General features: G+C 35.9%; 1 protein-coding gene across 2 annotated transcripts in view; it reads left to right on the top strand.

The window, feature by feature from the left end:
- KCNN2 (potassium calcium-activated channel subfamily N member 2) overlaps positions 1-26,534 on the top strand; it is a 67,965-nt gene that overhangs the window by 19,830 nt on the left and 21,601 nt on the right. Inside the window, exons 4-5 of one of the 2 annotated variants that reach the window (XM_062513209.1) lie at positions 1,526-1,944; positions 17,160-17,198. In XM_062513209.1, the coding sequence (XP_062369193.1) occupies positions 1,526-1,944; positions 17,160-17,198 (458 nt within the window). The remainder of the gene's footprint in view (positions 1-1,525; positions 1,945-17,159; positions 17,199-26,534) is intronic. The other variant, XM_062513210.1, reaches the window with a different exon arrangement.

The raw sequence follows: 26,534 nt of genomic DNA, 5'->3' as shown, positions 1-26,534 counted from the left end.
ATCACCTGCTTCACTGCTGAGCTGAGCTGTGTCCTCCAGTGGGTACATTGCAGAGCAACCCTGACTGCTTCTTAGTGACACCATCCCTGCAGCTGTCCTCAGAGCCAAAACCTTGTCACCAGCACCCAGTGTAATAAGATGGAGAGAAAGAGCATAAGAGATAAAAAACAGATCCACAAAGACAGAAATTTGTTTTGGTTGTTGTGTTCCTTATTGTAGTTAACTCCTTTATTTCTTCTAGTATCAGTTAAACTGCAATGAAGTTAATTTGTGATTATCACCTCTAAACAGTTTCAATAGAGTATTTTTATGAAAGACAAACTGAAGGTATTGTGTGGAGGATGTGGGGAGTGGTATTTTGATCACTAAAAAACACATACAGGGAAATCAAGCTTGTATTTTTAAAATTTTGTAAGGAGGAAGGGGGCAAAGTACAGTGCAGATGAATGAGTTTTTGTTGTGTGTATAGTGTTTAATATGCAAAAAAAAACCTTTTTTACATTAGGGATGTACTTTGCCTTCTCAGCCATTATTTTTTAATAATCTAATTTTAAAAATTCTGAAGAAGTATTTTTTTCCTTCTACTTGTTTACTGAGCAGCCTTGTTTAGATTCAAACTGTAGTTGAAATGATGGGGAGGTCTTCTGTCTGGAATTGTATCTTCTTTGTACATATGGGTTATGTTCCTCTAAAAATGTCTATTTGCAAGGTTTTGCATATCTCTACTTTCAACTGACAGTTACTGCTTGATTATCTATTTATTTATTAAATCATCAAGTGCATAACTTGCTGAACAGTGTGAAATGTTTTAGTGCCTTTGTTCCTGGGTGACGGATTGAAGGCCTTGATTGTACAACAGTCAACATGTGCATTTAATTTTCAGCTACTAGTGGACATCACTTGGCTGCCTGGGCTACTCTGATATTTGTGGCTACTATTTCTCATATTTTCACCATGAGATATCTTCTTAAGTCTTTGTGCACTTTCTCATGTAGTTTTGTATCTTACATTGATCAGTACTGGTGGCTTGAAGAACACTTAGATACTTCTACAGAAGCAATGTTATCACCTTGGTTGAAGCTTTACAGGAATCTTAAGAAATATTTTTAATTTGTAATTTAGTTATCTACTCAGAAACAGTGAGTTATCTAACTTAGAAACAGTTAAATACTTCTAAATGTTAATGAACTTAAAAATTGATTTTGAATGGACAAGGCTTAATGTGTTCAGAATTTTTTTGAAATAAAAGATTATGAGTTTTAAAAATATGAGGAATTCTTAGTTAATAATGAATGAAAATTCAGTTTCATGTGCAGTTTTAAAAATAGTGTATTAAAAATTATTTTTGTCTTAACCAGAGTTATGTTTCCTTTCATAGTGATTCAATAATGTAATTTTCTGAGATGGCTTTTTTTTTGTTTTTTACAGGTCTTTGGCAGCATAGAAAACTATGGAAATTTAAAATGGAATTATAACAATGTTTTAAATTATGTACTAAAGTTAACCTTGTATTTTATTATTTCAGTTGTTCATGGTGGACAATGGAGCAGATGACTGGAGAATAGCCATGACTTATGAGCGTATTTTCTTTATCTGCTTGGAAATACTGGTGTGTGCTATACATCCCATACCTGGGAATTACACATTCACATGGACAGCCCGGCTCGCCTTTTCTTACGCTCCATCCACAACAACAGCTGATGTGGATATTATTTTATCTATACCAATGTTCTTAAGACTGTATCTTATTGCCAGAGTTATGCTTTTGCATAGCAAACTTTTCACTGATGCCTCATCTAGAAGCATTGGAGCATTAAATAAGATAAACTTCAATACCCGTTTTGTTATGAAGACTCTAATGACAATATGTCCAGGAACTGTACTGTTGGTTTTTAGTATCTCACTATGGATAATTGCTGCATGGACTGTCCGAGCTTGTGAAAGGTAAGGTTGGTTTTTTTGTTCAGTTCTTTCTGTGTTTCTATTTTTCATGCCTGTTTTGTTTCTTAGATTTTGAATTCAGGGGACCTAAATCTTTTTTTAGAATGGAGCTCCCTAGTCCTTGGTAATTTGAGTGTTGGTTGGGTTGTATTCTCTGACAGACCTTGTCAGAAGTGATTTGTCTCTTAATCTGAAGGACTTGTGCAAAGATGTCTGTGCCCCACTGTTTACTGTATCACTACAATTTGATTTCCATGTGTTGATACATTTAACACAGTGGACAGATACCACAAAATGCCTTTAAGAGTAGTTATTAATATTCTGCATTCATACCGATTTTCATTTATTTTCTTTGTAAGATAAATATAGTGAGGATAAGGTAGAAAATAGCCAGTGTAAATGCTTGGGAGGTGGATGTGTAATTTGAGTTTTATTGTACTGAAAATAAAATAGAGTGCAAAATGCAGTTGAGGAGCTGGCAAAATCGGTAAAGGGGAACAGGCAGAACAGTTACAGTAATATAACTCTTTCTTTCTTCCAATGAAAATCAGAAGTGCATTTGAGAGTCAGACTTCCAGCTAGTTTTCCATCCTCCCTTTACCACAGACTTCAGTGTAGGTGCAGAATAAATGGCTATCAGTGCAGATAGCTTGAAATTGAATTTCTCAAACATAGCTTTAACAAAAAAAGAAATGGGTTTTTGATTGGATAGGATTGCTTAGGAATATGAGATAGGTTAAGAAGACAATTAGAATGATTCTCTATAAAGATCTAATGCCTCGGACAGCTCTTAGATCCTGGAATTGATTTCTCCTTCCTTAAGCTGGAAAACCATCAACATATTTAAGACATTTCTGCTGCTCTTGACCATTTTGTTTTTCCTATTCCTTTCCATGTCTTTCCATTTTAGAATCAGTTTAGGGGAGTTATTTGTGACAGCTAGATCATTAAAGTCAGCAGTTAAATCAAACACCTTTATGCTTTTTTAATTTACTCCTTTCATTCCTTTTCAACTTGTTATAAGAAAAAATGTCTGGTTTTATAAAATTACTGTTGAATTCATGTTTTTTAGTTTTATTGTTAAAATTGCTTTGTATCAATATTGTTTCCTCATATTACCTCTAGACTAATAGTTTAAGAATATTCTGAAAGTACTATGTTAAGAATGACATATTATAGTTTCAGTGTATTCCCCATAGTGGCAGTGGAGGAGTATCCTAGATTTTGACTCGATCTTTAGTAGCTGTATTTTCATAAGCACATTCTTATTTCAGATATAACTGACTTCTGCTAAGTCTCTCCTCTTTATCTCATATTCTTCACTTCTCTTTCCACTAGTTTTCTTTCAATACAGTTGCTGCTCAGGAATTCTTAAGTGTCTATCAGGCATTGCCCAAACTGTCAGTTGTGAAGTGGCTCTGAATAACTTCAGCATCCATTGCTATCACTGTTACATTTAACTGGTTGTTGATGCTGATGCTGATGATGGTGACGATGATGATGAACTAATAATTTTTTATCAACTTTTTTATACATGTGCATTCAAAATGAGATAGTACAACTCAGTGAAAATTACTGAAAAATATTAGCTTCTGTCTGATAAATGTCTGTAAAATGTTTGTTAGTATACAGATTGAAGGACAAGAATGTATGGTATATAAGTAATACTAAAAATAGAAGAAAATATGACCACCTTTCCCATTTTCCAGTCAAGGGAAGTAAAGGCAGCACTCTCATAAAGTTTTGGTTTTCTTGGTTTGCTTATTTATATTTAGAAAGTGACACACTTCTGCATTACTGTTGTCTTGGGAAGAAGATTATTTATTTGGTTAGGTACCCTGAGGTCAGGGTTTCAGAAAGCTGAATTTTCTTCAATTCTCTGCAAACATAGTAATGGATTTTCCATATTTTAATTTGCAGTCACTGTCCTTGAATTAACTGTAATAGTTTGGACGGTAGGCTGAATAGCCACAGACTCCTCTAAAACTGAAACACAACACAATGAAACTAGAAGCAAGTTAAATATAGAAGTGAGTATTAGGTTAATATATCTCTAGCATAATTGCCTTCTGGCACTGGATCCCAGTGCAAGATTCATATTTGAAAAAAGGAAAAAAGTTAATTTTATGTTTCAGAAACATTAAAAGGAAAATATTTTGGCTTTCAGAATTAAATACTTAAGTCATTCATGCTAGTTGCACAGCCAGTTTGTGTTTTGCCTCCAGTTTTCCATTTATGGGATATGTAATTTTTTTGCCAAGCAAATGATACTGTCCCTGGTTCCAGTTACTAGTCAGCCCATCAAAGCCATTCTGATACATTGCCCACATAGAAGTATGTGGTAAGAAAAAGTTCTCAGAGGAAAACCTCAAAACCTCACACATTGGAATCCTCTTAATAATCTGCCATCTGAAGTTAAACATCCCTTTCTTACATAGTTGGAGGCAGATGCAATAGTCATTTGTCATTACAAAGGACAAACATGGCAACTGAATAATTTCTGTTCTGTGTAGAAATCACAATCCTCAGCTGTGTCCTAAGTTCTTTATGGCATTAAATTGCTTAGATATTAAAAGTTTAGTTTACACAAATAAGGTTCACTTTTTCCCAACTGTTCTCAATTTTTTTCTTAGTTTTAACTCAAGGAAACTTTTTATTTTTTTAAAGTAGACTATTTTATGTACACAAAATGATCCTGAAAATAAATTCTATCATTAGTGTTTTCTATTCTGCTTGACACTATACATGAAAACATGAATTTTCATACATCTAACAAAAATTAGGAATTAGGTAGCAGCCTGGTAGCTTTGGTTTGATAAGGGGTGATTTTTATTAATAAAATTTGATGTTGATAACTGTTTCTTTGCATCACTCTAGCGCTGTGCTCTAATTTCTGTTGCATAGTAGCATTACATAAGATTTTTTGCATTAGCAGTATTTCTTTGGTGTATTAAATTGTTTAACTGACCATCCAAATTGGAACCAGATAATGGTGATAAGATGTAATAGGTTAAAATATTAAGGTGGAGAGGTAAGATTCTCATTCTGTTCCATGTTCTCAGTGAGGAGGAAAGTCACAATAGGCAGTGTCCTTTATTGTGGAGTTGTGTGTGCCCTGATATTCAGATTGTTCTTCTATTCAAAGTTAGGGTTTTATTACTGTGTATGATCCTGGGAATAGGAAGGGAGATTTGAAGCCCCATGTTTCATAGAGAGGAAGGTAACATGAAAAAGTATCATTATCCATCTCTTGAAAGATAACCTGTGGAAACAGGTTATGGGTTGAGCTGGGCAAGTTGACTGTCTGAGTAAAGGCTTCACTGCATTGATGGTCATCTGACTGATCACTTGATATAAACTGAACTAAGACAGGACATGTGTCTTTCTGAGTGCCTTAATGACTATAGTTAGCTTCCATAATGCTAATTATAGCAAGTGACACTTTGGGTTGGTGAGCAAGGTATTTTCCACTATTGCAGTTTAGAGCCATGTGTGAGGGCAGAACGTGGTACAGATAATGGTGGTGGACAGCCAGCTGAGTATAAATGGGTTGCTAGGGCTGCAGAGTAATCTAGATGGGGGAATTGGGAAGGTAAAGGTGGGGAAAGCATGGACTGTTGCTGTATATATTGTGTCTGTTTTGAGGGGAAGATTGCAATGCATAGGTTTCAACATCTGCCTTCTCATTGCCAGTAGCAGTGTATTGCTATTTGTCATGTGTAGGCTTCATATTGAAAATCTAAAATTTTTATCAGGTCTAACTCAAAAGTTGTTTGTGTTTATAATATCCCTGAGGCACATTATCTAGAGCCCTTATGAGTATGTTAGTTTCATATTTGAGTTATGAGCCCTACAAGCAGATTAATTTTTGCAGTTTCTTATGCATATGCTATTGAAAATGGATGTGTGCATGGATGTCAGTTGTTTTTATCAGTTAAAATAGAAAAGTTTGGTTTTTCAAGGAAGAGGAAGTTAGCATGTTTAGCATTAAGGCATTAAAGAATCTGGCAAGTTTGCTTCTACTCTTCTGTAGATTGTCTCTCCTGTGAGAAGTGGGTTCCTTTTCTAGGTTGTGTGAAAAGTAGCTACTCTTTATGATCTATTTTGGGTTTTTTTGTTTGGTTGGTTTTTTTTGGTTATGTTTTTTTTTTTGTTTGTTTGTTTTTTGTTTTTTTTTGGAAAGGAAGAAATAATACTGTCTTCTGAATACACACGTGGGTGTAATGTGCCCGTGTACCAAGCAGAATGAACCACAAATGCCCACACTGCACTGTTGTGTGTCCAGAATAGGTTATATCACGTGCCTAGCATTTCTGTGTATTTGTGGAGAACTGAGAGCAGAACTGGATTTTCTTTTTCCTCAGCGAGCACACTTTTGGCACCATTTGTTCTACTTGTTTGTCTGTTTAACTTCTGGTAATGAAGTCAGTTCAGCTTGAGTAGTTTGTTTTAGTCAGCATTTCTCCTTCTTGTCAGTTTCTGCTCTGTGTTCTCTCCTTGTTTTAGCAGAACAAACTCAAACAAAAAACACACACATATGCAAAATCCCATCTGCATGTGATGGTGAAATCTTTTCCTGATTTCTCCTCATTCTTGTTTTCTACAAATAAATGCCTGACTTATTTCTTGGAAATATGATACCATTACAAAGTTTCCAGTAAGCAGCTCACACATGGCAACTGGGAGGCAAATGTTAAGGATACATTCGATACAAGCTACTGGATACACTGATACTTTCAGTTGTAATTCATGAAGGAAAAAATGTTTCTTGGCTATCTAATTTCCCCTCAGTATGTATTTCAGTTCTCTGCTTGTCTTGAGGACCGTATCAGACATTGTACATTGCATATTCACAAGGCCACTTTCTAATGGAAATTGCTTTTTGCATTCTCTGCAGGGCCAGTGTGAAGATTCTTAGTTTAAAGAAAAAAAAAAAGCAATCAAAAAAACCTGATAAAAATACCAACAAACAAGCAAACAAAACCCACCACCAACAAATCAAGCCTCGCTATTTCATTTTAAGGCTATTTTTAGGCTCAGAAGGTCAGAGGCAATGAGATTTATTTTTTTTTTTTCTTTTTGGTCTCATGACTGTCAACAGATCAAATAGTGTTTGTGTATGGACAGTGCTGGCTGTTTATCATGGCTCTTTACCTTCCCTTGGCTCACAGCTCACTGAAACTAGAATGTGCTACTGGCAGTCAGGTTTCTTCAGTGGTGGCAAACATTAAAAATTAAATATTCAAAACAACAATAAGCAATGATGGCCTGTCATCATCCTGACTTGCACCTGTGCTGTGAATGAGTGGTTCTCTGCCTACTGGTTTTAATACCTGGTTTTGCACACTGAGTGTAGCTTAACTTTAAATGTTAGGTTACTGTTTTATAATATTTACATCTCAACGCAATTAATAATTAAAACTATGTGTAGCCAATTGCATTTTTGTTGCAAAAGGTAGAAATAGCCCATCAAATCCATTGTTTTATCATACAATGAAGACAACAAGGGAATCTACTCACTGAAGTACATTGGTGAATGTCTAACATGCATAACCCAGATGTGAAAAAAGCAACAAAGCTGTCCTAGTTTGAAAAACAGGTATTTGCTAAGAAAGGCAGAAGCCTCCCTTTGAAAATGAAAAGTGTGATTCCTCCTACCTACAAATTATTATGATTTTGAAGTTAAGGAAGCTTTCAGGCAAAGATATGGGGGTAGGAATAACAGTTCTTTACTAGTATAACTAACAAGACAAACAAGAACAACAACAGCTATGAAATTACCCACAAACAGAACAGTAACTCAGTCCCAGTGTTTTTTGGCTGCAGGCACCTTTTCCCTGAGCTGCAGTTCCCGGTGCTGGGGGCGGGCGGGTCCCGCAGAGCTGCAGGAGGGCTGGGGGTGATGGCAGAGCTGTCCCAGGGGGAGAGAGAGATGGAGAGAGAGCTCTCCGCTCACGGTGTGGGTCCTGGTGCTCAGCAGAGTGCTGGATGGTGGCAGGTTACAGCGAGAAGGCAGCAGGGCAGGGTCTGACAGCAGTGAGGATGGCTCCCAGCGCTGGGATGGCAGGAATGGGGCTGAGGTGGCGATCGTCCTTCTCGTCCGAACTCTGCAGGGAAATGGGGCCGAGCCAGAGCTTTCTGTCTGCTCTTCTGGATGTTTGGATATCGAGGGGTTTCCCTCTTCCCTCCCCCTTGTCACCAGGGCCCAGTCAACAGGTATCTTAGCATGACAATGGGGAAAATTCCACAGAGGGAAAAGGGAAAGAACCAACCACCAACACAAGCTAAATAAAATATTCCTTTCCTAGGTATATCCAGAAGGATTAATAGCTAAAGAATGTGGTCTTTTGCTATTTGGAAACAAAACGGTTAGGTATATTTAAGGGAGGAAGCAGATGTACCTGTTCTAGTGCATGTAGAGTTTGTTGTTCTTTTAAATTCATATTTTTCTTCCCTTTGAAAATGCTGTTTGTGTACTCTCAGCAAAAGAACTTTAGGAATATAAGTAAGAATATTCTTCAGTTTGTTTACGTTATTAGAATTACCCTTATAAATATGGAAAGTAGCAATAACTGATGACATCCTACTGGATATAGTAATTCCTTTAGAAAAATTTACCAAGCCAGAGGAAATCAGTATTTCTGTAGTCCAAAAATAGCAGACCCAACTTTGAGGAAGGGAATGCAACAGACAGAAAGTTAAAAAACAAACAAAAAAAAATCTACTTGCTTAATGAAAGAAAAAAATATCTGTCTTTCAGATTAACTATAGCAAGAAAACTTTTCTTAGGTTAAATTCTCTTTTATTTGCAAAGAACTTGTATCAATTGTAGAGTAGAATGAAGTGGAAAAGCTTAATGTATAGTTCAAAAATGGTGAGCAAAGTGAAAACTATTTCTCTAAAGAGAAAAGTCTGAAAAGAATGAAAGTACTTACAGGGAAGTATTTACCTGCTTTCAAGGAGGAGAGATTTTTTTAAATTAATCTTGAATCTTTAAAACATAATTAAGAGAACAGTCTTTGTTGTGGCCAGCAAGAACAGTTGTACACTGTCCAAATTCTTTCAGATAAGGAAGTGATTTATGGAATATTTTTATAATTATTTCATTACTGGATTCAAAATTACCTATTCTGATCCTCATATTTTTAGATATGATAATTAAATTTTTCCTCCCTCTATTGGCCAGCATTTTGAACTATTCAGAATATTTTGCTTCAAAGTTAGTAAAATCTGTTTGCCATGGTACACCAAAAGCAATCCTTAGGAAATAGGGCCATACTGAAGCAGAAATCAATATCTTGTCACTTCAAAACAGATTTTTTTGCTCCAATAGTTTAACATCTCTGAAAAGTGCACCCTGAAATGTGAATTTAAGCTCTTCTACTGGTTTTCTTCTGCTTCTTGGGCCAAGTGAGGAGTACAGACCATGGTTATCACTTCTCTGTGAATCATCTCCCAATATGCTGACTGAACTCTAGCCTTAGATGTTGAAGAGTGGTTTCTGTTGGAAATTTACAATTCAAATTATAAATCCTCATTCAAAGTTATGGGGCCAATATGAGGATATAGATAGTGTTGTGGAATTGCGTAGTTCAAGGGAATTAGTGGTTTTATGTCAGGAAACATGAGGAGGTGATTTTTCAATATTTTATATGTTCTTTGTTTTTCTTTTCTGTGATTTTAGCCTTTTAATTTGTTGTCTCATTAGCAGGATTTTCTTGCTTGGGTAATTTTTCTTCTTGAAATGTTCAAAATCAGCTATACTTTTTACTACAGCTGTTCTTGAGAAAGTAAGTGATTTGCAACATCACTTGAAAGTAGTAAGTATGGGTGTGTGTCATCATTTACATTTGTGTTTCCCAAAACAGTGATATAATAATAGTTCAGAGCACAGTCTAGAACATTTCTGATTGGGAAAATAGAACGTGAGTCTACTTGCAGTTGTTTTTCCTCTAAACCAGATTGATATCCAATGTTTGTTTCTAAGCCTTGTTCTGTGATAAATGAAATCCACCAACAATATTTCTGTGGCCTTCCACAAGAGTAGTTCACTGGTCACTGGAATTGAAGGATATTAATTGAATATTTTATGCATCAGTGCAATGTGAATTGGAAAGTATCTTGAATTATTTAGGTTGCAAGCTTCTGGGTCAGGGGTTATCTTTGAACTGTGTTTGCACACCGCTCAACACAGTGGTGTCCAAGAATAACACTTATATATGTGATACTGCAGTACTAATAAATGTAGTAATTTCTAGTGAGGAAAAGAAGGAGCTCAACACTTCTGAAGGCTAGTGGTGCTCAGATGAAGATTATGCCTTCATGTGTTGATAGAGCAGTTTAAACTGAACTGTTCAGTTTTGATGGATGCTGACTGTGCTGACAGCTTGTGCTGAGAACACTGCCCAGGCAGGAATTGCACCCTGCTTGCTGGCTTGTTTTCCCTGTGTATTCCCTGCCTCAAGTGGAGAAGCCTGAGGCAAGAGCCTCTGTGGTCTCTCTTGCAAGAGGGGAATATATCTTGATGTTGGTTTGGTGATGGGACCTCCAAGTCCCCTGTCTGGTGAGGTCAGTGCAGCTGTGCTCCTAACAGGTGTGTGCAGGCACCGTGCTCAGCACTGCACTGCAGTCTCACCTCAGGCTGGTTGGAACAACCTGACACTAAACATAAGTCTCTGGGCTGTACTCCATGTACAGTGCTTGTGACACAGGGCTTAAGTGTATCTTCTGTTGCCAAGCTTGACAGCAAAAGAGACTAGTCCCTAATCACTGGGAAGGTGCAATGAAGGTAAAAAGTACTCAAGTGTTCCAGAGTAGCAGGTACCTGAATAGGATAAAAACACACAGAAATAAGGTGTCAGTGCTGTGGGACTACAGCCTGGTTTGGAACCTGGTGCAGAATCTGCGGAAGCCAAGGGGCTTTCATTAACTTAAAATCCTTTGATGATGGGGCTAAAATGATTGCATCTACCTGTGTAATCATGCAAATCATGCCAAGTTGTCGGCACAAGCCTTGAGTACAAACTTAAGTATCAGTATCAAGAATTGCATACAGGCCTGAAAATTGGTTTTGCAATGTTTTGGGGGGTTTTTTGTTGTTTTTTGTTTTTTTTTTTAGGGGGTGTGCTTTTAAAAATTTTATTTATTCTGTGAATTAACTAATTATTTAGAATAATTTTGACTTGCAAATGTCTACTTAAAGTGTGAAAATAGCAGTAAAAAACAGTGTATGCTGTCTTTAAAAGAATAAAACCTATTCTAATACATAAACAAGAATTATTACTGAAGAACAGAAGATTTTTATTAATATTAGTGTTAATGTAGTCTTCTATGACAAACTTGGTCAGTTGAAAATGTAAGAAAAGTATTCACTTAATGTGAAGTGGAAGGGATTCATATTCAGGTATGCCAGACTTCAAGATTGTGTACAATGACAAGTGTGCAGTGAAACACTTTTGACCAGTAGCTTATTTTGTTTGATGACATTTATAAAGTAGGGCCGTTGCTCATGTTAAAGAACATCTTAATATTTATAAACTTGAGTATATATTGATGTAGTTCCATAGCATTTGTTTTGACTCACAGACTCACTGCATTAGAAATGCCTCAAGTTGTAGGCAGTTTTGGAGCACAAGGCAGAAAGATTTTAGAAACCTGGGACTTGAAAGTTATGTTTAGGACTGAATAAATGAACTTAACTTTTCAAAGATCAGGATTTTCTATAAGGCTGGAATTCTAAAACTTGTTTTTTCCACATGCAGCTCTGCAATCCAAGGGCTTTCACTTACTACACCTGTGCTTTAGTTTACTTGCCTGTAGTGAGTTCTGTGATCCCTCTTCTGCAGCAGATTATTCATGCATCTCCAACAAAAGGAAAGAGATCCTACAAGCAAGGTATAGACAGCTTGAAAGTGCAAACCAGTTTTTACTTACTAGTGCGTAAAATATGCGAAGGTTAACCTGGAATTTAGTGGGTTACTAGTCTGAACATTAGGACAGTCACTAGCCCATTAAGACACTGAAAGAGTCTTGATAATTTATCCAGCCATGCAGGACTGAGCTAGGCAGTAAAGGTCTGTTCTCCACAGGCTCTGTTCCCTTTGTACTGCTGCATTCCCACCTCTTGCCATGCTGTTGTGGTATTTTGTCTGGATACGTTTTCTCCAGATATGGATGGATGGATGGATGGATGGATGATCCTCCCAGCCTCCAGTGAGACCAGCTTGACTGGGCCTCTGATTTTGATTTTTATTTTCTTTAGTGCTTTACCTTTCCACATTGGGAATGACCTTGAATCCTTGAGCTATGGACCGTACCTCTCAAGAAAAAGGGATTCATTTTTTTTTAAAACAAAAATTAGTGATTATTACCCAAAGGCATTGCTAACACATGCATATCTATTTTAGAATATGATGAAATACTTGTATCTTGCTACTTGAACACAGCAGCTGAACTTGGATTTTATTTCTTTTATATTTAAATCCTTTTATCTTTGGTTGGGTATTTCTTTCATAGGAAATACCCAGCATCAGACTAGGAGAGATACAAAGGACAGGGTTTTAAAGTAGTGGGCTTCTGGTCATTGCACAGTAGAGTAAACAGTTAAACAGAAATGTGACTAAAAATCTTTAAAACATTGGGACTCAGCTGTCAATACCTATATGGTTCAACCAGTAACCTGGTGATCTCTCATAAGTTGTTAACTTCTGCCAAGAAAAATCTATGAAGGGGTGCTGATTGAATAACTCTCAATAAATTATTTAGGAGTTAAGAGTTCTCTGATATGAAAGTGTCATTTTTTTTTAAATAAGACTTTAGGGAGTGCCTAATTATTATCTGTAAAATCTATTATCTTTTTAGTAAACAGAAGAGACACCTAGCAGGAATACCTTGTCTCAATTTACATAAAAAGAGCCCTGAGCCAGTCTGTGTTTTAGCAGTCGCATATGGTCTGGGTACTTTTTTAGTGAAGCAAAGCATCAAAGAGTCAAAATATATTGTGTCTTTAGCTGCTGTATAAAGTTAAATTGAATAATTTTATGTAGAAGGGAGAAACAATATTTTAGTCCCATTGCGACTTAATCCTGCTTGAGGGAAGAAGAGAATTTTGCCTGAGCATGTTTTCCTTTTTTTGACTGTCACCTCTCTAGTACATACAGCGTGGATGTAGGTCATGAGTTCGAAAGGAAAGAAGCTGCTCCCTTGATCAGCTCTGGCGAAAAGTACAGCAGAGCATGGAAGGTATTTTAGTTATAATCAGTTGTGCCAGCAGGGTCGGTTGCTTTCTTTAGAATTCAGTGGTTGTCTACAGTACACCTGAGGGAGAAGCTTGGCCATGGGTTTGTAGTACGTGCCTCACCAACTGCTGGGCTTGCAGTGGGTAGGGCAATGTGGAGTGTACTCCGGTGCAGGTGCTGTTTGGAAGTGCATTCAAAAGGCTTCAAGGCTTTTGGTAGCTGCAGGAGGATGACAGAAGGCTTAATCTTTATTCCATGTTCTTCAGTCACTGCATTCTTTGTTGTTATTGAATAACCTGAATTTACCAGTTTGAAGTCACTCTAGTTTAAGTGGCTTGCCCTAACAATTGTCCAGAATATATACATGACCTTAGTGTCAGTTCAGGAGCTAGACTATGCATTTTTTGGGCAGGCCGTAGTACTTGTGGAAAACAACTTTGCAAAATACTTACATTAAGTAATAGCCTCTATAATAAAAGAAAAAAGTATCTTTTCACTGCATTTCAGAAAGAAGATACTTGGTGTTCTAATTCCTTGAGTTAAAGGTCACCTCTTATTATTTTGTACTAGAAAGAATGCAGTAGATGTAATTGGCAAAGCTTCTCGCAGTCTGAAATCAGAGATACCACATTCCCTGAAATTGAACAAAGATTTCAGATCAAGTATTCATGCCCAAATGTCTTTTCTTTTTAACTCTGTTTTTAATCATTCATCTTTTCAGAAAATCATGATACACCTTCAGACTAATGAGATTCTAAAATGGTAACTGACTGTTTAAACTTTGATGTTAAATTGCAGTCTTTTGCAGTAGATTCTTTCCAAGGTGTTCAAAGGCAAATTATATGTTACATTTAGTTAGCTGAACACCTTGATACTTGCCAGCTCTCAGTAATACCTTCTGCATCATTTTTTTTCCTTTCCCAAGCCTACAAGGATTTACAAAAAATGTGCATGGTAATTCTTAATAATACTGCTTTTAGAGTGGTATTTTCTCCTTGCAGGCAGATCCCATCAGTTGCTTGCCTTGTTTCTTGTGTTGGGAGGCAGAAGGCCAGCTGACACCGTCAGTTTACCTCAGCCGGACACTGTTGTCCTTCAGTGATTGTATTTCTGATGTTGTGGAGCATGATTTATCTTGATTTTTAGAAAATCACGGCTAGCATAGATAATAGGCCGAGAAGCAGATGCTGTGTCCTGATCTAGTATGTGCAGGACACACAGCAATCTGTACCAGGAATTCCACATTCTATCAGTTTACTTTAATTCTTTTTTGAAAGGAAAATAAAAATTTAGGCTACAATAATGTTAGCATGTTTTTAGTAGGATCAACCCTAGCACTCTTCTGTTATTGAGGTAAGTGGCAGCAGTACTTTTGGTAGTATAGAACACTGATATGGAGATTTTAGTATACCAGCAAAAGTATGCTAAATATATACAAATAATTTTTAAAGTCACAAAAGCAATAAGCAGTGCATTTTTTTAGTGGCAAACTGCATTATTTACTAACAAAATAGGTGTTCTGTTTCTTGAAAATAGCATGAGCTAGAGAATCCAACCTACAAATCTGTTGTGACCTTGACCAAAGTCATTTAAGCTCTTTGTGTCTGTCATTCATATAATTATGTTTATTTGCTATTGCTTGGTGTGATGTCCCTATTCTGAATAAAAAAAATTATTTGAACTTAGTGTGCAAAGGATTCAATTAAAGTGTGGTTGCAGTGCTGATGTTTTATATTGCTTCAAATTGTTGTACATGCAATCTAGATATACTCATTCTGAGAAACCTCATGGGAGGTATGAAAACAGGGGAAATATTATTAATTCTGCATGTTTACATTTTTCTTTCTCATGCTTTTGGGAAAGATATTCAGAATACGTAAGCCATTCCCTGCTGAAGTCCTTGTGGCTGTACCTCAGTTGCACACATACCTCTCCAGTCAGGACTCCAGAATCTGGAGGACAAGTTGACTGAAGCTGTACCTTATGGAGAAGAAAGACTATGGATCTCATGTGTTTGCCAGGGATCTTTAATCCATATAGCTGGAATTATTTTCCTCTCCCCCTTTAAGGGAGTAACAACTGAATTTTTGGAACTCAGATACAATCTAGAGAAAATCAAGGGTTTTTGCTTTTAAACATGAAAGAAAAATATTTTTAAACATCAAATATATTTTTTCTTTTAGTCACATCATTTTTTGAGTTCTCTAAAAGGTAACGTTCAAATGTAGTTGAATTCTTACAGGAAATTTTTTCTGTCTATCTATCTATCTATCTATCTGTCAATCATCTATCTATCTATCTAATCTATCTATCGACAACATATGCTTGTTTACAAATTTTTAATATGAAAGTTTTGTAGTTTCAGAGATACAGCTTAGGTATAACGTGGCCCATACTCTACTCAAATGAGACCAACATCTACAGTTCAGTGTCCAGTTTTTCTTTTCCAAACCAAAGATGATGAGATCTCAGACTTGTTTATTCTTTAATGTCATGGATTTTTGCTAATGGAAAAAAGTGTCTTTGACTTGCAATGAAGTTTTTTTTACTCATTTAAAATGAGGAGGGGGGAGGAACCCCAAATAAATAGTCTCTTTTTGTTAGTTTTTGTGATTCTTTCGAGATGTAAATTCAGATACTTTTTATGAAGCAAACAGCTGAAACAGTTAAAATACCTGAAAAGTTGTAGTTCTCCAGTCATGTTTGGAGTTCTTAAAAATGCTTGTGATTTTTTTTCTTTCAACTTGGTTGAATTTTTCTTGTATTTGTAAAGTCTTGCAAGTCAAACAAGTGAATGGAGGAGGCTTAATAGCTTTCTCCTTAAGGGCACCATTCTTGCTAGAACTAGACCTGTTTGTGCATATTGCACTTTTTCTGTATTTGTCCCATCAGTGAACTCATCTCTAGGGCTATGAGAGAACTGTATATTTGATTTCAAGTTTGTTTAACATTTCATCTTCCAGCTTGTTGTTGCAATTTAATGCTAATTATGTTGACATCCTTTATGAAGCATTCAACACTCTGAATAATGAATAATTAGTAACAGTTAAATTAAATCTAATTTTCCTAGCAAGCCACTATAGTTACAGACAGCAGTCCCAAAGCTGAATGTTCCCATTGTGTACAACCTTAGTTAAGCATGACCCCTGGTTATGTGCCTGCCTGTCTAAATCTTTACCAAGGAACTGAGTTGAAGCATGAAAGTCACATAGATAACTCACATATCTGCTGTATGAGTCGCATAGAATTTGCTACTGGTGTAAACAACAGGTATTAGATAAATTCTGGTTTATTAAAGGACTCGTCCAACATGTTCTGCATATACACTCTTAGACACATGCTTCAAGTATAGATAGTGCAAAAGGTAAGTTCTGTTGCCACACCATCCTGAGTTTTCCCCTTTGTTAAAAACAGAGTGAAAATATGTGTTTGGTTTTTTATTTTTTTTATTTCTAAAAATCTGCTCAAGTTCCTCCAGAGCACAGAATTTAATTCTTTTTTCAGTGCTTCATTGAAATGCAGTCAGAAAGTCTTGAATGAAGACCAGGATATCAGGCAACAAAATGGTTTTGTTAAAAAAAAAAATTATCAGTAGAGAGTATTCCATCACGTTCTTAGCTTTTGTGAGAATAGTACAAAATTTTTTGGTTTTGGTAAATGTTTGTCATTAAAATGAGAATGATCCCTACAAAAGTTATACTGTCCTGAAAGCAAATAGCAAACAAGCTAAAAATGCAAAGTTTTTTGTATTTTTTTTTTGGCTTGACAAGCAAAAAGTCAGATTTTACTCTTTTTAATGACAAAAGGGGGGAGAAAAGTACAAGGTTCAGACTTCCTATGATCTCACACTGACAGTATAACAGATTTTGGTGACAACATGTCAAGGCCTAAAATAGAGCAAAGAAAACCATAACTGTATCTAGCATATTTAACATATTATGGTGAAGGTCTCCTAAGCCTTTTCTTTTTGGTTGCATTTAGGTGGGCAACACATCTGTCTTCAAATGTGACACTGCAGAGGTCTGTATATGCAAATGAGGATGATGTTCCTTTATTACCATCGCCAGAGTAAAGTACTACATGTAGCTCTATTGCATTTCTTCCTAGCCTATCTGAAATTATGGTATTCTCTCAACTTGCATTTGCCTTGAGGACCTTGTGGCAGAAGTCCATCCCGTAGCTGCTCCGTGTAAACTCACTGTGCTGTAAGACATATGGTAACAGAGTCACAAGAATCTGTTCTGTGTAGATAACCTTTCTCAATCCTCAATCTCAATTGGCTTTTCTACATTAATCAAAAAAAATTACTCCAAAGTATTTTCCTAACCTTCTGATAGGTTTGACAAAGAACAAAATTTCAAAAGGGTTTTTTTTCTTAAATATTGACAATCTCATGCTGAAGTTTCATACATAAAAAGTAAGTGGCAAATATTTGTTAAAAGGGCTTTCTTTGTTTCTTTTCTCATACAGCAATCCATAGTTATGTTTTTATACTTTAAATTCCAGAACATTAAATGTAGTGCCCAGCACTTCACTAATGAACTGTTAGTGAGAGTACAACTTTCAGCCAACTCTCAAAAGTATACAGACTTTGGGTTCAAAATTGTCTTTAGAAATATTCAGTAAAATCTCTTTAGTTTAAAGCAGTGACTTACAGAAGCTAAACTGTAAATACAGTCATTCCTTTTTATAAAATAAATGAAAGTGTAGTCAACAATAAGTTCAATTTGGCTGATTTATGTTAAGCGTGTAGCTACAGCAGTGTTCCTGATACAGAGTGTTAAACTGGTCCCCAGTTCTGAGGAACTGAATGAAACTTGTACTGACTGCAGGCTTCTGTTCTGATCCAAACTAAGTAAATTCTGTCTAGATTTTTTTAGAATGTTTACTTGTAGGGTGCTGTCCTATTCAAACCAGTTTTATTCTCTAATTTATCCAGAACATACATTTTGATGAATGCAGTATTCTGTTTTTCAGTTCTAAAGGAAAGGGAATTGGCATGGCGATTTTATTTTATATTATTTTATTTTATTTTAGTCATCTGTTCCCAAGGTCCATTACATTAAAGAGCTTGCATATGTTGATAAATTTATTCATATCCTAATGAAATTTGCACAAAAAAATACAAACCAGCAGGCTTTATGACCATGATCTCGTAATTCATTCCTTTTTGTAGAAGGCAAACAGAACTAGTAAATTTCATGATGATAAATTAGTTCCATTAGAGAAAAATGCCTTCAGAATGCTCTGTTTGTCAGAACATCTTTTTGAAGAAAAGAATTCAGCATAATCTTCGCTATATTCTTCATAATCTTTTCTATAATCTTCGCTATATAATTTAACCTCCTCCTGTTTTCTTCCCCCATGAAATGATAACTTTTACTTAGTTGTGCTGGTTTATGCCAGAAAAAAAAAAAAAAATATAAAATAGGCATGTTTCATTTAAAGTCTGTAGCGATTAATTCTATTTCTACTGTCTAAAACTTCCAAAGTTTTTCTTCAGCAGACTAATTCAGAATCTTTAGATATCAGTTGAGTCTGATAATCTCAATTTTTAAAACAATCTTTCCTCCTTCTGAGAGAGGCTTAGGTATAAAATAGTAACAGGGCATCTCCAGAGGAAATGCAAAATGCAAGATAAGGGAAAATTTTAGAAGGGTTAGAATTAGTGAATATAATGAATGATTCACAGTAGAGCTCATTAAGAAACTCTTTGATTTTGAATGATTCATATTTCCATCATAGCGCAGCTTTAGCCAGTGCTTTTGTGGACCTTGAAAAATTCAAGGAAACTTTCAAAATAAAATTCTTTCTTATTGTATTGACAAGCTTTAGTGATTAGACTGTGTTGAAAATATGGCTGTCTGAAAATATGAATGCATATATTTAAAAATAAGATTAAAAAGTACTGACAAATAGTTTTCCCTCAAGCTTGCTTATGTCGCTTCAGTCTCCTTCATTTTGATGTATTTTAATGGCATGTTGACTGCATATTTATAGTAATTTATTTTACAGAACAACTTCTGATAAACATAATATACAGAACTACAGAAGGAGCAGCTCTTGGATATTTCAGATTTTATTTCTTATAGTCAGCGTGTTCGCAGTCACTCCCCTTTCTGGATTACTTGTTGAATTTTGCTTTCAAAGCAGAGTTTATGTTTGCACAAAATGTGGCTTTTCAAGGGTATTAACAGACATATTCCTTTTTCCAGCATCTGTGTTAAGCTTTTCAGACAGTACGTCTCTCCACAGGAGAGTCATTTTAAATTCAAATAATTTCAAAAACATATCCTTAGATGCTCTGACAGCCTGTATCCTAACAGGTAAGAACAGTGAGATGAGGATGATGATGTAAATCAGCTTTGTGCTTAGGAGAAGCCTGACAACAAGTTCACTCCCCATGGCCAGTGTTCTCCTCACTAAGCTGTTAAAATAACAAAAGGGCATCAACTACTCATTTTTCCTGTGCTTTATGGAAAGCCTGATGTATTGCTTGTTCACTAAGAATTTTTTCCATATAAGAATACTGATGCATTTAAAGGCTCTTTTGCTTCTTTGAAATGTGCCAGTATTTTTGGAAAAATGAAGAATTTCAGTGTTATGTAATTTTTTAATGTCTCACTTAAGAATTATTTTTAAACATGTGTCATTATAGAGGACTTTGAGTTCATTGGGTTTTAGCCAGAGGGCAAACAGGCTAATCAAACTGTGAAGCTGAGATTTTGGAAGGTGAAGGCCACCAAAATGGTCATCAGCTGTAACAAAAACCTTAACTTCTTATCTCCAAAGAGTCTGTCAGAGAGCTAAGAAGAATTAAAAAGTGACATTTCATTTAGAAAAAAATGAGGCCAAAATGCTGTGTCAATAAGGCATTTTATGCTGTGACCTTTTGTGCTTTGCATTGGAAAAGACACTAATGTGTTTTTTTGTGAAGACCAAAAAGTGACATATGACCCTGGAAATCATGTGGAGCACATTGCAGTGCATGTACCAAAGTCCATGAATAAGGGTACTTATCCATACCATGCTGTTTTGGTGCTAGTTGCTAGTCCTGATCCAGCAACTAATACCAACCATTAGAGCCTGATTTTACCTCTTAAAGTTTGAGCTGCATAAAGCATGCTTACTTATTCTGCAGTTTGGGTGTGTATATAGGAGCTGGGAAAGGTTAGGGAGTTGAGTTTTTAAAATCTAAAGGCATTCCTTTGAAACATGCAAGCTCTCTTTACTGGTGACAGAATATTATCTAATATAAAGAAAAAGAGCTGAGAAAAGCTTAATTCCTGAGCCTGCTCTACAACATGAAGAAGATAGATCTTTCTGAAGGAAGATGGTCTGAACATAATAAAATGCGTTAGTCCAAATTCTTAAGATTGAACTAAATTTTTTATAAAGAATAATGAATGTAAGTTTTTTGAAATCAGAAGAATCAGTCATGGAACCTTTGTGACAGCTGCTAGTGTTAGTCCCAGCTTTCACCTCTGAGAGACACAAAGGTATTCCTACATACCTTACTTTCTGTTCTGCTGTGCACATTTATGTTTATTAAATTGAACCATATTTAGGCACAGCAGTCCTGATTTTTTTTTCAAAACAGATTATATGACTTCTGTAGGCAAATCTCATTCAGATCTCTAGGAGTTAAGGGTTTGTCTAGGACTTTTTGTAGAGCTTTCCAAGAGTTTTAGGAATATTCATTATACTGCTGAGTCACAACAAGTCACAACTTCAGTTATGCCACTGCAGGAACGAAATAGCTTGAAACTGCTGAAAAGAACACGGTGGGAGTTAGACTACGCCTCTACTGGGGGATAAGTACCAAAACTGGGACTTGAGGAGAGGTGGGTGTGTTTCTTAACTGAGGCAAGGAAAAGTTCTTAAACTCTCTGAAAACTTTGGTAAGACAGGTTATTGTTTTCATATAGTCAAGACCTTCTGAAGCAGTAGTTACCACTTTATTTGCAGGATTACTTTTTGATACATTGATACTGAGCTGTCCTACCTTTACTTCTATTCTTTTTAGTGGATGGCTATCATAAATTTAAAGCTTTGCCAATTTCCCAGTACTTACAGAATTGATTCAACAGATTCTCCTTAACATTCTTAACACTATTATTCGATGCACGTTAAAAAAAATAGAAAAAAAATTTTAAAAAGGCACATACTTTTAAGGAGCTGCAGCATCTTTTTTGCTTGCAATTGAATGGCTTCTCTTGGAAAGATGGAAAATCTTCCCATCTACTACAGCTGCAGACAGTTGTACTGATTTAGCACAGCTTCAGCTCTCTACAGCACCATTGAAGACACAGCCTCCACCAGACGAGGACAAATAGAAGCTTGGCACTGTTAGTAAAAATGACAATTAATCCTTTTTTTGTCTACTGGTGGGTTATCTATTGCTCAGGCATTGATGGGTGGGTATCTGACAGCAGCTAGGCGTAATTTTATGTTTTCACCCTTATATTTAAACCATAATTTATATTAAAAACAATGATAAAATTTCTTAAAACATACTATCTCACCATCTGATTTTGTGTTGATTTTTCTTCTCTCCTATGTCCTTTAATTTTCTTTTAGATCATATTTTTCATTCATCTTAGCTAGCATAACTTATGCTAATTACCTAGAATACTTCACATTTCTTGGTTTTATGAGCTTTGTGTAAATAGCTTGAAAATTCTCTTAGCAGAAAAATCATGGAGATTTTTGGCTGCGGTAGAAGCAATCCAATCAGCTGACTCTTACCCATTACTTTTGGTTGGGTTCACAACTGCTACTGTTGTGAGTCAGTCTGTTTGAAATGCTGGCATTTGTTGTGGTGTTTCATACTTCCATTTAGCACTTATTGTGACAAGAACATTTTTGCTGGTCTTCATAAATATTTTGGGGACATCAACTGATGTGTTAGAAAAAAGATAAGGGGTGGCATACATTTTTTTCAAGCTGCCCTTCTGATCCTAAGCCCATCAAGGCAGGCAGCATTTCTTCCGTTGACTTCATTATGGATTTCTTTTTTTCCTTTCTTTTAAGGGAGGAAGGGAGAAGGAATACAAAGACATCTCTGATATCATCACAGATAAAATGTTGCCAGTATTAACCATCTAGCTAAGACTGAAAAGGCAGTTAGTAACAGAATGGTCTGATGCTGTGGGGGAGCTTTAATAGGTGGTTAGATCAATCAGTTTCTCAACAGAGCCTTGACAAGTTTCTGATTTAATGGGATAAGATTGTTTCCAGCTGTTAATAGTCTTAAAGATTTTAAGATTTGACAAGAAAAAACTCAGCCTGAATTGCCATTGCCAGAATTTTCTTTATGATTATGGTAAAAACAGGCCATTTTCTTCTACAGAAATAGTCATCTTTTCAATAATTTTTAGTTCTTTCCTTGACTTGTTCAAGAAGGCAAAACCAAAGACAACAAAGTTATCAGAGGCTGTTCATGGAGGCAAGAGTAAGTGAGTTGAAACTGCTGAGTGTGAATTAAAGCACCAGTGGTCAGGTTTAATGTCATACTTGATTACTTCTTATTAATCTCTTTTTAAGATAAATGTGTCTTAGATGTCCAGATGTGAATGTGTGATAATTATGTGCAGCTAAAAAGCAGATATTCTACCAATTAAATGAAACTTACATCATGTACAAATAGGGAAGAGAAGCAATACTGAAAATCGTGATACCAGCAGTGAAAGCAGAAGAAAGACACTGCTGTATGATAAAGACTTTGAAATATTTCTTTGACAAACAAAGGCACCACAGTATTGTTGCCTGAGGAATATATTTATATTTTTCTGAGATGAGATGTAAAACTCCCACTCAGTTTGGCTTGAGAAGGAATTGAGCCATGCTATTTTTTCACAAATATAATCATTCAGCTGGTTTTTGGTTTAAATTGTAGTGGTGTCAAGGCTTATATATGCTGATTGGTGAGAACTGTATAGTGGTGTTTCACAGGATAATGACTGCCTGGTGTGTTCCAGCTGCAGCACTGCCTGCCTGCTGACATATCCTTTACTAGGAAAGAAGTGTGATAAATAATTCTTAATGCCTGTGTGACTTCAGCCAATGATTTTTGTACACTGCAGGAATAAATAGCTTTTCTAAATGACCCTTTATTCTGCAGCTATGAGAGCCTGGGTGTAATCAAGAAAATCAAACTGCATATAGATGCAGTTTTAATACAGTTAAATATTAGTTCTTATCTTCAAGTGATTCACTGTATTTCTTATGCAAGTTTTTATTGATTAAGAATAGTGGGGCTTTACATATTTACATGAATATATTTGTCATCTAAATTTTTTTAAATTTAAAAATAAAAAAATAAGAAAATATTTTAAATATAAAAACCTTTTTATAAATAATAATTAATTACAACAAATCTTCCATTTTGGAATTTGGCTTGTAATAACAAGATTCTGCTTTATGTGAAACTTGTGTCACTGAAAGGAAATCTTTGTTTCATTTTCTTTAACTCTGAGCTTTCAGGTTTTCTAGCTCTTCATGTTTAAGTGTTTTGGTTTTCAGAAATCTCAGGTATAGGTTGAATAGTTACTTTAGGAAAAGTATAGTTGATTATTGGAATGTATTACATCCTAGCTGTCTTTCTTGGAATGAGGAGATGACTGTAGTGGCTTATGATGACGGACAGTGAGAGACAGCTCTGCTCCAGTCCTGGTGTGGTTGGCTTTTCTTCTTTCTAGAATGTCCACTGGAATTGGCTCTACTGGGGTTAATCTCAATAGTGAAGTGAAAGGTCCTGGCTTTGCTGTTCAGTCTTGAGTCCCAAGTGATAGTGGTGCCTAGTGGCTTAGTAAAGTACTTGGAAATCTATGCTGACACAACTGTAATCTTATGAAAATCCAAAGTGTTTTGACATGTACCAGAGCTGCTAACCACAGAGATGGTTAAAAATAGTTAAAATCTTGAGCAAGGTTGAAATCTTAAGTGAAGTAGCAAAAAGTATGACGCAATATTAAACCGCCTTAAAAATATGGCGAAGAAATTATAGGGTTATCATGAGTGTGATACCCTTTTATATTTCCTCTATTTTACTTCAGAATTTTAACTTCAGCCCTTCAGCTTTCCTTGTAAGGTTGCAAGAGAAAAAGTTGTTTTGTTTTTTTTTAATATTAGGTAATTTGCATGCTTTACAGTGCTTGAGCAGTTGCAGCAATAGGGAAGACACAAAAGACCCTTTGTTTTTTAGTCACAGTAAATTCATTCATAAGTACTGGTGATTATTTTAAAATTAAATATGAAACATTTGATTGCTGAACTATAGCCTTAAATCATAAGTAGATTAATTACTCCGAGTAGGAAATCCAGGAGGCCTGAGGTAACAAGATGGAAACATTTAAACAGGTCTTTGAATTGTGCTAACAAATAGTGATGTAGATGGCTTTAATGAATAGCATATCTAGGGAACCTTAATTGTCTCCAAGTCTCCAATGAAACTTGAAAAACTTTTGATGTTCTTTTTAAAATTTGTGTCACCTTTTTTAAAGAACCTATATGTAGGTTGGCTTGTATGTTTTCAGACATGGGTAAATGGATAAAGACTGCCATTATTTCTTCCCCGTGTCGTTCAAGACTTAAGAAAGTAGTTTTGACATTCCTTATGGGTTATTTATTTCTGGAACCTTAGTGAGTTGTCTTTGAACATTCTATTTTCAGTCATATGAAGCATGGAAATGACCAGGTTCCAAATCGAAAGAGGCATTAAAGAAATGTATTATAAATATTTATGTGAGCATTTATTATTATTTACCTGAGTTGCTAAACTTAGAATGTATTGTGGCTTTAGAACCCTTCTGTGAAGCTCATCCACACCCTATGGATCACATTTCTTACTTGATACTCTGTAGGGATTAGCATGATAGGTGCACAGGCTTTCTTCTTACCTCCTGGATGGGACAACCGTGTGTTTCTCTCTCTCTCCATTCATATATTCCATATCTGTTACTTAAGATGTTTGCTAAGTTAAACTTAATGTTTGTTACATGCAGACTAAAATCCATAACATTTAGTGCAGTCTAGAAAAAAAAAAGTCAGATTTTGTTTTGCTATATGCAAAGCTCTGTGGTCATGAGTTAAGTCTGGTGTTCTTTTTTTAACTCCTTTTGCTGTTGTGGTTATCATTGTTTATGTCCTTAGGGCCTCCAAATGTGGGCTTTTACTAAATTGTTCTAAGTTTTGTTCTAGGCAAAACAGAAAAACTTGTATAAAGTATGTGAGGGAACAGCACTGACACGAAGAGAGGAAAATACAGACAAAGTATGGAACAGGCTTGACTGGAGTGATTGCTGTGGTCGGTCTCTGGTAGTCAAAGAGCTTTTATGTTGTTGTAATCATCAGAGCATAGGTGGGACTTCGAAGATAGTATTTTGCAGACATTTGTGGTGAATATCTTAGGAGTGTGAGAATAGGGAGTTTCCTGAGAGTGCCTGTGTGCTTGCTCTGAATTCCTGGTCCGTCATGGAGACTGTGGTCCGGAAAGGAAGGAAACAGAAGCAGTTATTTCAGTTGTGGGAAGCAGCTTGTTTTCGGATTTGTGAACTAATTAAATAAATGGCTCTCTATGACCCCCTTTGAGACACGGATTTAGGGACTGGCTAAAATAATACCCTTGGGCAACCTAACAGCATTTAGGCTGAGGCTTCACAGCAGCTGCAGGGGTGATTGCAACCTTAAGTTGGCAGTGGCAGCCGCAGATAGTCTCAGTGGCAGAGCTGCTCTGTTCAGGGAGAAAAATTCCACCTACTTTAGGCTATTAAGCATTTTTTTTTTCCCACCACAGACTGAGTGGTGACAACATGTTTTTAAATGTGAAATTTATCATCACCTTCCATTAGGTATATATGACATGTGAAGACAAGATTATTAATCTAAGCTTGGTGGTTTTTGGAAGGGAAAAATGAACATATTCTACTATAATATTGAAGCTAAGCCAAGAAATGGCACATTATGAAATTTCACGTGATACCTGACTTACGCTAAAGGGAGTTTTTGGTATATTTGAGGTAAACTTCTTTTGATGGTGAGAAATAAAATACTTTTTATTTACCTTGAACTTGTAGGAGAGGCAAGACCATAGGTTGTCTAAGTCAGCATTTATGTGTTAGCTCAGATATTGGATTTCGGATCGTAGACTTGCATTTAGGCCAAGGAGATGAAGATATACTTAGCAGTCTGGTTGTGCATACAACCTTTTCTGACTCTCATATTTGCTTCAGACCACAACTATGGTAGGTGTCTTATGCTACTGCAGATTATTACCAGGACTTGTACCCCTGGTGAAGAGATTCTGTTGAAAACGTAGAGATTTCTGCTACTTTACAATAATAATCAAATACTGAA

Source organism: Cinclus cinclus, chromosome Z (genome assembly GCF_963662255.1).
Source record: "Cinclus cinclus chromosome Z, bCinCin1.1, whole genome shotgun sequence".
NCBI lineage: Eukaryota > Metazoa > Chordata > Aves > Passeriformes > Cinclidae > Cinclus > Cinclus cinclus.
This window is presented reverse-complemented; position numbering and strand designations above follow the sequence as displayed.